This window comes from Myxocyprinus asiaticus, chromosome 1 (assembly GCF_019703515.2).
Source record: "Myxocyprinus asiaticus isolate MX2 ecotype Aquarium Trade chromosome 1, UBuf_Myxa_2, whole genome shotgun sequence".
Classification (NCBI taxonomy): domain Eukaryota; kingdom Metazoa; phylum Chordata; class Actinopteri; order Cypriniformes; family Catostomidae; genus Myxocyprinus; species Myxocyprinus asiaticus.
Window position 1 is genome coordinate 27,030,291 of NC_059344.1, and position 10,796 is coordinate 27,041,086.

At 38.3% G+C, this 10,796-nt stretch overlaps 2 protein-coding genes across 2 annotated transcripts; one reads left to right on the forward strand and one right to left on the reverse strand.

Annotated features, from left to right (window-relative positions):
- Window positions 1-248: 248 nt before the first annotated feature.
- LOC127439799 (uncharacterized) lies at window positions 249-4,394 on the reverse strand. The gene is made up of 3 exons (XM_051696013.1): window positions 4,373-4,394; window positions 3,856-3,944; window positions 249-1,701 (listed from the first exon to the last, which is right to left on the reverse strand). The coding sequence occupies exons 1-3, from the start codon at window positions 4,392-4,394 to the stop codon at window positions 1,144-1,146; spliced, it is 669 nt and encodes a 222-aa protein (XP_051551973.1). The 3' UTR covers window positions 249-1,143.
- On the forward strand, window positions 3,765-10,175 carry LOC127413861 (glucose-fructose oxidoreductase domain-containing protein 2-like). Its single transcript, XM_051651401.1, has 4 exons — window positions 3,765-4,067; window positions 5,709-6,082; window positions 8,469-8,647; window positions 8,946-10,175. The coding sequence occupies exons 2-4, from the start codon at window positions 5,815-5,817 to the stop codon at window positions 9,624-9,626; spliced, it is 1,128 nt and encodes a 375-aa protein (XP_051507361.1). The 5' UTR covers window positions 3,765-4,067; window positions 5,709-5,814; the 3' UTR covers window positions 9,627-10,175.
- Window positions 10,176-10,796: the final 621 nt, after the last annotated feature.

Consider the following 10,796-nt stretch of genomic DNA (forward strand, 5'->3'; position numbering starts at 1 on the left):
ATATAAATATTAATTAATACCCCTATTCTGAAAATGCTTGTATTTTAATGTTTATGGACTGACATCTTCACTTCAGTTGTAAGTGCATTACTGTAACTGCAAATTTAGCTTTTTGTTAAATAAATGAGGAATGAGTCAAAACTTGCATTAAACCTGCAACATTCCTTTAAATACATAGTTGGATAATGGCCTATAATAATGCATAAACACCTGAGGTCACAATTTTCTTTTCTTTATTTTTTGTCATGTTACCACTTCAAGGTTTATATTTTCTTCACATGTCTTTAATTTTCTCTGTTGAGTTTTGAGGCACAAGAAACAAATTTTATTTTTTACACATTTAAACAATTAATAATCTCTAATGCACAAAACAGTAATTATAATTAATAATTTTCTTTATTTATCACACATTATACATTTTGCACATATACGGTGAAATTCTTCTTTTTCACATATCCCAGCTAGGCTGGGGTCAGAGTGCAGGGTCAGCCATGATACAGCACCCCTGGAGCAGATAGGGTCAAGGGCTTGAACACCCGACCTTCTGATCAGTAACCCAGAGCCTTAACCGCTGAGCTACCACTGCCCTATGTTACACAGATGTATTAAGCCAAGTTATTTATTTATTTAGTTAGTTAGTTAGTTAGTTAGTTAGTTAGTTAGTTAGTTAGTTAGTTAGTAAGTAAGTAAGTAAGTAAGTAAGTAAGTAAGTAAGTAAGTAAGTAAGTAAGTAAGTAAGTAGCCTAATGCAGACACAGGCTGAGGTCAGAATTGCATACCTATACTACATATTTGTCTATGGCAGAAATAGTAAGAGTAGTATGGTATATTGCAATTTCGAACTCAGCCCCACTCATATATCAGACATGTAAGCTAATAATGTATACAATATCATTTAAAGGCGCATTTGAAAGGTTTTTTTAATGTCACCTTGGACTTACAATGACACCTAGGGGCGTGGATGCAGCATTAATTAAACACAATAGTTTTTAGTAACCGACATTCACAGAAGGCCATGATTAATTTAATCCATGAGTGAAAGTGTCAATAACAGGATGGTAAACCTTTTAAAGTAGTTTTAAAAGTAAAACTTTTTAACTTTTTTTTTTTTTGTAGAAAAAACTGAGTGCACCTTTAAGGCATTTAGCAGACACTCTTTTCCAGCATCTGAGGTTGTGTGATTATGACAGATAGTGTGACCATTACAACACTATAGAGCAGGTTGAATTTCCTCAGCTGGTGAAGGAAGTACAACCTCTGCTGGGCCTTTTTCACAATGGAGTCAATGTGGGTCTCCCACTTCAGGTCCTGTGAGATGGTAGTGCCCAGGAACCCGAATGACTCCACTGTTGCCACAGTGCTGTTTAGAATGGTGAGGGGGGTCAGTGTTGGGGTGTTCCTCCTAATGTCCACAATGATCTCCACCATTTTGAGTGTGTTGAGCTCCAGGTTGTTTTGACTACACCAGTGAGCCAGCCTTTCAACCTCCCTTCTCATCATCATCTTGACAGTGGTGTCGTCTGCAAACTTCAGGAGCTTGACAGAGGGGTCCTTGGTGATGTAGTCATTGGTGTAGAGGGAGAAGAGTAGTGGGGAGAGCACACATCCCTGGAGGGCACCAGTGCTGATTGTACAGGTGCTGGAAGTGAGTTTCCCCTGTCTCACAAGCTGCTGCCTGTCCGTCAGAAAGCTGGTAATCCACTGACAGATAGACATGGAAACAGAGAGTTGGTGTAATTTAGTCTGAATAAAGAGGTATTTGAATCGTTTTCAAACGTTGCTTTTTCATTTATTGTTAGCAATGTCCTAGAGAAATTAATTATATTTTTTTCTATCAATGTCTGAGAAAGGTCATTTTAAAAAGTGCATTGAAGGGCAGATGAAACGGGCATCTGAATGTTTTATGTAATCCTTTCATATAAAAATAAAAAATACAAAATTACAAAGCCAGTGGGCGAATCCAAACGGCGTTTTTGCGACCCTGAAGGGCACTGCGGGATGGGGACACCACACGAAGGAATGTTCCAAAGGAAAGTGAGCAACTCAAGCCTTCCACGAAGGGCTCTTCCACAAGGCCGTTAGCGAAGGGTACAAGTGATGATCACTTCGAGGAAGCGACTGTTTATGATCACGTGACCCTGAGTGTTGTGTCCTTGGGATATATTTTAAAGCAAGGTTGTCGATCAAAACATATTACATGTTCAAACACTCAAGCGCTATAGCCCTTTTATAACAGTTATTTCTCCTCCACAGTTTACATTCGTCCTCATACATAAGATAATAGACAGCCATAAGCAGAAAGATTCTCCAAAAATAGGGTCCATTTTATTTTATTTTTTTATTTTTTAACTGTAGGCTAGTCTAAACCTTATTATTATTTATTTATTATTAAGACCTCTCTTCCACCAAATAACTTTCGTTGGGAAATGTTCATTCATGTATTTTTATATACATTTATGTACAGATATATTATTATTATTATTATTATTATTATTATTATTATTATTATTATTATTAAAACAGCACCAGTAAGCAATTTTAAATAAGACACAAAAGGCAATGTTTAAAAAAAAAAAAAAAAAAAAAAAACTATTACAAAAAGTATATTTATTTGCAATAACAAATTAACAGCGATAAATAAGAGATTCCTGTTTTCAGAACGGCTGCGCTGCGTCGTCATGGTAACGTTTCAGGACGATAAAGTAGAAGTGACGTATGTGTTTCATCACTCCCTTCATCAAGGGTGTTCCAAACGACCACACTTGATTGGTGCAATTCCTGATTGTGTCAAACTTTTAGAAAAGACTGGCCCTAAAGGTTTTTACGCTCTTCTCCTATTTTTGACAACACTAATTTATTTGTTGATCAGTGTCTTTTCAGTAGAGTATCAAACAAAAAATTCGTTTAATTCTTAACAGATCTCAGATTTCTCTACCTGCTTGTGTAAGTTTTTGGAATAACAAGTTTAGTGATATACAATGGGAATATTTCTGGCTTCTACGACAAATTATTATTATTATTATTATTATTATTATTATTATTTAATCTAATAAAGTTGTTGAAGACCCTGTTAAAATTATACATAATTGTTACCCAGTAAATTATAAACTTGCTAAATTTAATAATAGTATTTCCCTCATGTGCTCCTTCTGTCATCAGTTTGAAGAAACAATTATTCATTTGTTTTGGGACTGAACTTATTGCAAAATATTTTGGGTTGAATTTTCAAATTTTGTTCAAAAGTATTTATCTTCAAACTTCTGTATAAGCCAAATAATTGTGTTTTTTTGGTGAATCTCTGAAATTAGACCCTTCTCATTGTAATTGTATAATTAATGTATTACTTTTTCTTGCCAAATTTTACTTTCATAAGTGTAAATTTTCAAAGTAAACTCCTTCCTTTTTTATTTTCAAGAAAGATATTCTTTAAGGACTTCTAATAATTCTGTTGCATGTAAGACTCTTTTATGGTGTAATGCACATAAGCTAGTATAACAAGCTTTGTCATAATCTTATGTAACCCTCATTGTTCGTTGTTTTGTCTTTGTAATGTAACTGTTATTTTTATCTTGCAAAAAAACACATGAGATGCGAGTGCCCTGCTCCCTCCAGAGTTCCCACTTCAAGGGCTCAGCCCTTCGGATGGAGCAGGGCATAGGGATGTCACTGTCCTCTTATGTGTTGTCTTCCTCTCTCTGATATGGGCGTGGCAGAAAAACACGACAGTACGAGTCGCGCATGCACACATTACTGCGAGTATTTGCCTGTTTGGTTTTAGTGATCAACCCACACAGCAATGAGTAGTAAGCAGCACAGCAGCAGAGTCACGGATGAATCACACATGAAACAACTTACTTTGATTTCAAGGCAGACGAAGAATGCCCAAAACGTCGTGAGGGTGGGTGGTGTGACGGGTTTGTCCTGTTTTCCCCCTGTTCCTCTTGCTGTTTAGATGGTATGAGAGCTCAGAGCATTGCCTAGGGTTGATAAGAGAAGAGAGGGAGGGAAGTGGCCATCATCTGTCTCAACAGCACCGGCGCCATCGCATCACAAGGCTGTGTGTTACAGTAAGTAACATCCATGGAGCTAATAACAGAGGCACTACATCGACACGAGCGCAAACATATAAGCAAGAAATGATTTGGTTTGTCTTTGTGTATCGCTGGACTACAGTCACGGCTTAGTTTAGCGCTGCGAACTTTAGGAATGGGGAATCGTTGTTTTCTTTTAAAGTGTCAAGCTTGATAGTGACCTCGCGTGTTCTTAGATATAAAACAAATCATAACACCTCTTTGAAGGCTGTGATGGAACTCTGAGACGTTTTTTCGAGGGAGTGATTCTATTAATAGTGTGCCGCTTAGATGGGTCACACCTTTCTTAGTTGAAAATGGCATGATTGGTCAACTGCTTTTCATATCAGTATATTTGGGATGCTCAGTGTGGCCGTTTACCTTCTCGCTCAAACCTTAGTCAAGGGCGTTTTAAAAACCTATGGGCTACATCACTTTCTTGATGTAGTCTATTTATTCAGATGTTTGCAAATCAGGGGTTTCTTTGAGCCTTTTTGAACCATCAGGAACTACCTCGCATTTAGTTAAGAGAGGAAATACTGCCATGCTTCTCATTTGCCTTTGTTGGGCAGGTGCACAGCCTTTGGGATGGAAATGAATTTGCATGCCAGCTGGTAGGCCTGCAAAGCACAGGCTTGAACCTGACAGTTGTCACTCGAGTCACTGATAACAGTGGGGTGAAACAGCTCCTTGTCTGTATTGTTTATTGATCATGATAGGATGAAGTGTCCCTGAGGTTAATTTTAACATGGTGCTTAGTGTTGGCATGATTGCTACACTGTACAGACAGTTTAGATAGCTTAGCTCCATGATATTTTTTCAATGCTAGACAGACAGACATACATTCAGGCACTCTTTGTTCAAGTGTTTGCCTATTATTTGCATCATTAACTATCAGTATTATTATTATTATTAATAATAATAATCCAATAATATTAACAATATTATTATTGGAGTGTGCATTAAGTACATATTAATTAATAATAATAAAAATAATATTTTTTGGTCCGTTATAAATGATGGCGCCAGTCAATCGCAGATCAAGTTCATCCTCTTTATTGAGCTGGCAGATCGTTTTTTTTTTTTTTTTTTTTTTTTGATCTGCGATCTGTGAGATCAAAAATTTGGTAAACAAACAAAGTGTCAGACACAATTTCTCCGTTCAAAAACTCATCTGTCTCTCTCACAGCCAAACTCAGGCTAACAATATATATATATATATATATATAAAAAAAAATTAAACTCTTCAGAATCATTTGGCATCACATGGGTTAATGGGAACAGGTCCATTTTTCCTCTCACAATAAATCTGGGAACTCAAAAGATTTTATACATAGGAAAAACGAACAAAACAGAATATCTGTGAGATCAACAAATGGGGAACAAACAACATGTCAGACACAATTTCTCCACTCCAAAGCTCATCCTAAAGTGCAAAAATCAAGTGTTTTCTATCATGCACTCTCCAACCACATCAGCGCTAGCAAAGCTAGCCTTCACCTTTCTCAAATTAACTGATAGAGAAAGCACTGATAACTTTAAATACAACAGCATTATTTTATTATTATATCATTATATCATTATTTGCATCCCAGTGCAACTTTCAATATTAATTTTTATTTTTCTCTCTTTTCACAGGTTGGGCATCTGTTCGTTTCACACAAGACTGATATTTGCAGTGTGGAATGAGCATTTTGGGTGAGGGAGACAGAAACCGGTTCACGAGTAAGTGTCTTCATTGCTCATGTGTATTAGCATAATGTTGCCGGGCGTGGGTGTATTTGGAACAGGGCAGACAGTGCGCACCCTGGTGCCATTACTCCAAAAAGAGGGCTTCCCTGTTCCGGCTGTTTGGGGTCATATGCAAGAAGAGGCAGAGTCACTGGCCAATGAGTTGGACATTCCCTTCTCCACCAGCCAGACTGATGATGTACTGCTACATCCAGAGGTCCATCTTGTTTGCATATTGACACCTCCACCACATACACGTCAGATTGCGGTAAAAGCTCTAGGTGAGACTTATCCATTCTTCAATGAATACATTAAATCTTTCCCTTCCTCTTCTGATCTTAATTGTCCATGTTGACTCAGGGGAATGGGTTGGGTTCCTTCCTGGATTCGACCAGAGTGTTTACTGGTCTGCTGTTTATTTTGGCACAAGCTAAAGTGAATGCTTTTCCTGCATGCTGATCAAATGTTTCCCAGTGCAATCTCAGATCACAGTAAAGCCCCATTAGTGTAAGATTGTGATTATAAAGCAGTTGCTTCAAGCAGAATTTTTCTAGGAATAAGGGCATTTTTATGTTCGTGTTCTAAAATGAAAAAATATGATTTTCTATGAAGGTACACACACCGGCATCACCGCTCGGTGTCTGTCGGCGGCACCACATTGCACAACTCACATAGTTTCCCATTAAATTTGACCCAAATCATTATCAATAGAATAGATTACAAATAGATTATTTACTTTGGCCATCACTACATGGTACATTGTGTATATTGGTGCATTCGAGTCCTCCTGCGAAGTACATAATTACGAGGTCAGAGATTGTGAATACGATGTGATGTGCGTTCAAGTGATTTTAGTTGGAAAGAACAGACATGTTGTGCAATTTCATTTTTTTTTTTTTCTCATACTGCTGAAGACTGGAAGCTTTTTTTTAGCGTCATTGCAACAAAATGATGTGAAAGCTGCACATTAGGTGTATAATTAATGGTTTATCTATCTAGTTTATCATTCTTGTGCGGCTACATATAATGATGGGAAATGTAGTTTTATTGCACAAGTCTGTCGCTTCATAAATCAGCTAAAATTAGTTTCTGGCAAGCTTTATTGTTATTCTTCATTAACAGTAGAGCATACAGACTGAACTGCACAGTCAAAATCTGCAAGCAAAACGGAATTATTACCAATAACAATTTGCTTCCACCATGACTCTTAAATCGACACACCCCCAACTCGGAAAGTCGGGGCTTGCAATTACGAATTTGTAGTAGCGTTCATGCACGCTCAACTCATAAATGCGATCATTCCGACTAGACTTGAACACACCAGTGCATCTTTCATATAGCACAATGTATTTTTAGTTTTGAGTACCGGTATGTCTTTTTTGTGGTTTGAAAGCTTGAATGAAACCAATTCAAGGCTACATACAGAGAAATTGCCTAATAAACGTCACTATTTCTAATCGTTCAGTTTGCACAGTTACACTAGTTTCAAACACTAACCTAACAAACTCATCAATATCATTTTGTTCATTCTTGAAGAAGTACAAAAAACTTTTTTGTGTATGGTGACTAATTCACAATTTTGGACTGCCACCTGCACCGCATCGATGCATCAATCAGTATTAAAGGTGCACTCAGTCATTTTCTTTCCCCATAAAAAAATTTGATTCCTAAAGAAATTAATTGTAATTTTGAAACATATTTATAAAATCAAGACCAGTCACATGAGATGAGGACTCTAGTCATTTGAGAAACCTTACAGTATAAATGCTGTTTTATTCTACATGGGGCAGGGTTGCCCTCATGTGGGCTGCCATGTTAGAATCACATGACCAAATGAATACTACTTGCTTAATCTCAGTAACCGTCTTGTTATTGGACACTTTCACTCTTGGATTAAATTGATCATGGCTGATTGTGAATAGTGAATTTCTACAGTGGCATCTGTAACTGAAAACTACTGATTTTGAATGATGATGCATCCACACCACTAGGTGTCACTGTAAGACCAAGATGACACAAACAAAAAGTTACTGAGTTCCAGCCAGGTCTCCTAAGCAACCAAATTGTCCCGGTTGCTAGGGAGGGTAGAGTCACATGGGGTAACCTCCTCGTGATCGCTATAATGTGGTTCGTTCTCGGGGGGGCACGTGGTGAGTTGAGCGTGGTTGCCACGGTGGATGGCGTGAAGCCTCCACATGCGCTATTTCTCCGTGGCAACGCGCTCAACAAGCCACGTGATAAGATGCACGGATTGACGATCTCAGACACGGAGGCAACTGGGATTCGTCCTCCGCCACCCGGACTGAGGCGAATCACTACGCGACCACGAGGACTTAAAAGCACATTGGGAATTGGGCATTCCAAATTGGGAGAAAAAAAAAAAGTTACTGAGTGCCCCTTTAAGTAAAGTAATTGTTATATCACCCCCATGCGGTCTCACAAAGCTATTACGCCAGACTACATGAAATGGAAGGCTAACTGACAGTGAATTATAAAGCACACAAAATAGGCATTAAATTTAAATGTCGGCTAATGGTAATATATTAATGCCTCAAAAACATATCTAGAAAATAACGCGCTGATCAATAATCGATGTTAATTAAAATTTTATGACATTCCTATTGTTTTATATTTCCACTGTATACTGATTTCTTTCTTTCTTTGTAGGTATAGGTAAAAATGTGATCAGTGATCAGGCTGCTACATTGACAGATGCCTGTAAGATGGTGACAGCGGCAAGATATTACCCACAGCTTATGAGTATCATGGGAAATTCTCTGCGTTTCTTGCCCGCCTTTGTCCATATGAAACACCTGCTGGGGGAGGGTTATTGTGGGACTTTACAGGTAATTTCATTTTGAATTTCCCCCAAAATTAATCACTGATATTATTTTGTTTCATAGTTAGCCCATTCAAAAAAATTTGAGCAACAATTATTGCATCAAAATAATAAAAAAGATTAATTCTTTCAAAAGACATTTGATTATAGAAAACTAGACTGATTCTATCTGAGAAGACTGCTTCACTGTGTAAAGAAACTACCGGTACCTGTAATTATTGATGAGAGAGAAATTTATCGTATGCCTTATTTTAGACTAGCCACAATAATAAATTCATTCACTTCTTTTTTTTTTCTTTGGCAAGGTTTGTGAAGCACGTGTATATGGAGGCTCACTTCTCAGCCAGTCATATGGTTGGGCATGGGAGGAGCTTATGGGGGGAGGTGGACTGCACAAAGTTGGCTCTTGTATAATTGACCTCCTGAGCCACCTCACTGGGCGTCGGGCTATGCAAGTGCATGGAATTCTCCGGACGTTTGTACGTCAAGGTGGCCCAGGGGGAGGAATTCGTTCTGTAACTGCAGATGACTACGCTTGCTTTCAGCTGCAGATGAGTGGAGGTGTGGTCTGCAGCGTGACGTTAAACTTTAATTTGCCTGGCACAGATCTGCATGAGGTCATGCTTGTGGGGTCATCAGGGCGACTCATTGCTCGAGGAACAGAGCTTTATGGCCAACGGATAAACATGCAAGTAGAGGAGCTTCTACTGAATGATGATGGTGGGACTAGAGGAGGAGTAGGGCCATCTGTCAGTGGGCTGAACGCCATGGTGACTCAGCTCCGACTTTCCTTTCAGGCACAAGAGGACAGGCGCTCTTGGGCACGGCATCCTGTTTCCATGGCAGCCACCTTTGAGGATGGGCTCTATGTACAGACCGTTGTGGATGCCATCAAACGATCAAATCGCACTGGGGAGTGGGAGTCAGTGGAGGTCAAGATTCAGGATATAGACCCAAACCACAACCACAGAACCCTGCTAAACTAACATCACACACTGTTACATTCAACATATACAATTCTTTATCCCTAAAAAGACCAAGACCTGCTAACATCATTCAGCTGCCTTTAAAATGACATATCAGTACTTGCATTTTAAACAGAAATGTAATGCATTAATTTCATAGGCCTTACTAACTGAAATTTTTGCAGTTATCAAGGAACTTGATAACCAAGTTCAAGTTCACCTGTACTTGCGCCAATACTTACACTGGACAAAAATTGTAGTTTGAGGGTTGTTTTTGTTGCTAATTTACTGTAACACAAAGCCTAGCTGTGAAATACTCTTTCTGTGCTTTCCTTTTTTTTATTGGATATTTTGAATTTGAGTTTGAGCCCCTGACGTTTTTATATTTTATGTCAATACTAAATATGCTCTGCTGAGTTTTTTTTATTCTGTATTCTGTATATGTGTGTGTGCAGGAGAGAGATAGAGAGGGCACGCTACATTTAAAGGGATAGTCCACCCAAAAATTTAAATTCTCATCATTTATCCACCCTCATGCCATCCCAGATGTCTGTGACTTTCTTTCTTCTGCAGAACACAAACAGAGATTTTTAGAAGAATGTCTCAGCTCTGTAGGGCCAAACAATGCAAGAGAATGGTGACCAGAACTTTAAAGCTCCAAAAACCACATAAAGGAATCATAAAAGTAATCCAGTGGTTTAATCCATGTCTTCTGAAGCAATCCAATCGGTTTAGGTGAGAACAGTGTTACTCCTTTTTCACTATAAATGATATCAGAAGTCTTCTTGGCAATCATGATTTCAAGTTTGATTACACTTCCTATAGCACCTTCTAGCGCTCTGTGCATGTGTTAAGCACTAGGAAGTGTAATCGAGCTTGCAATCACGATTGTACCTAGAGACTGCAATGGCAAGATGTACAATGGAAAAGCAGTTGCATTTTGGTGTGTTTTCACCCAAAACAGATTAGATCACTTCATTGTTTATTTTTATGCTGACTTTATGTGCTTTTTGGAGCTTCAAAGTTTTGGTCACCATTCACTTGCATTGAATGGACCAACAGAGCTGAAATATTCTTCTAAAAATCTTCATTTGTGTTCTGCAGAAGAAAGAAAGTCATACACATCTGGGATGATATGAGGGTGGGTAAATGAGAGAATTTTCATTTTTGGGCAAACTGTCCCTTTAAAGC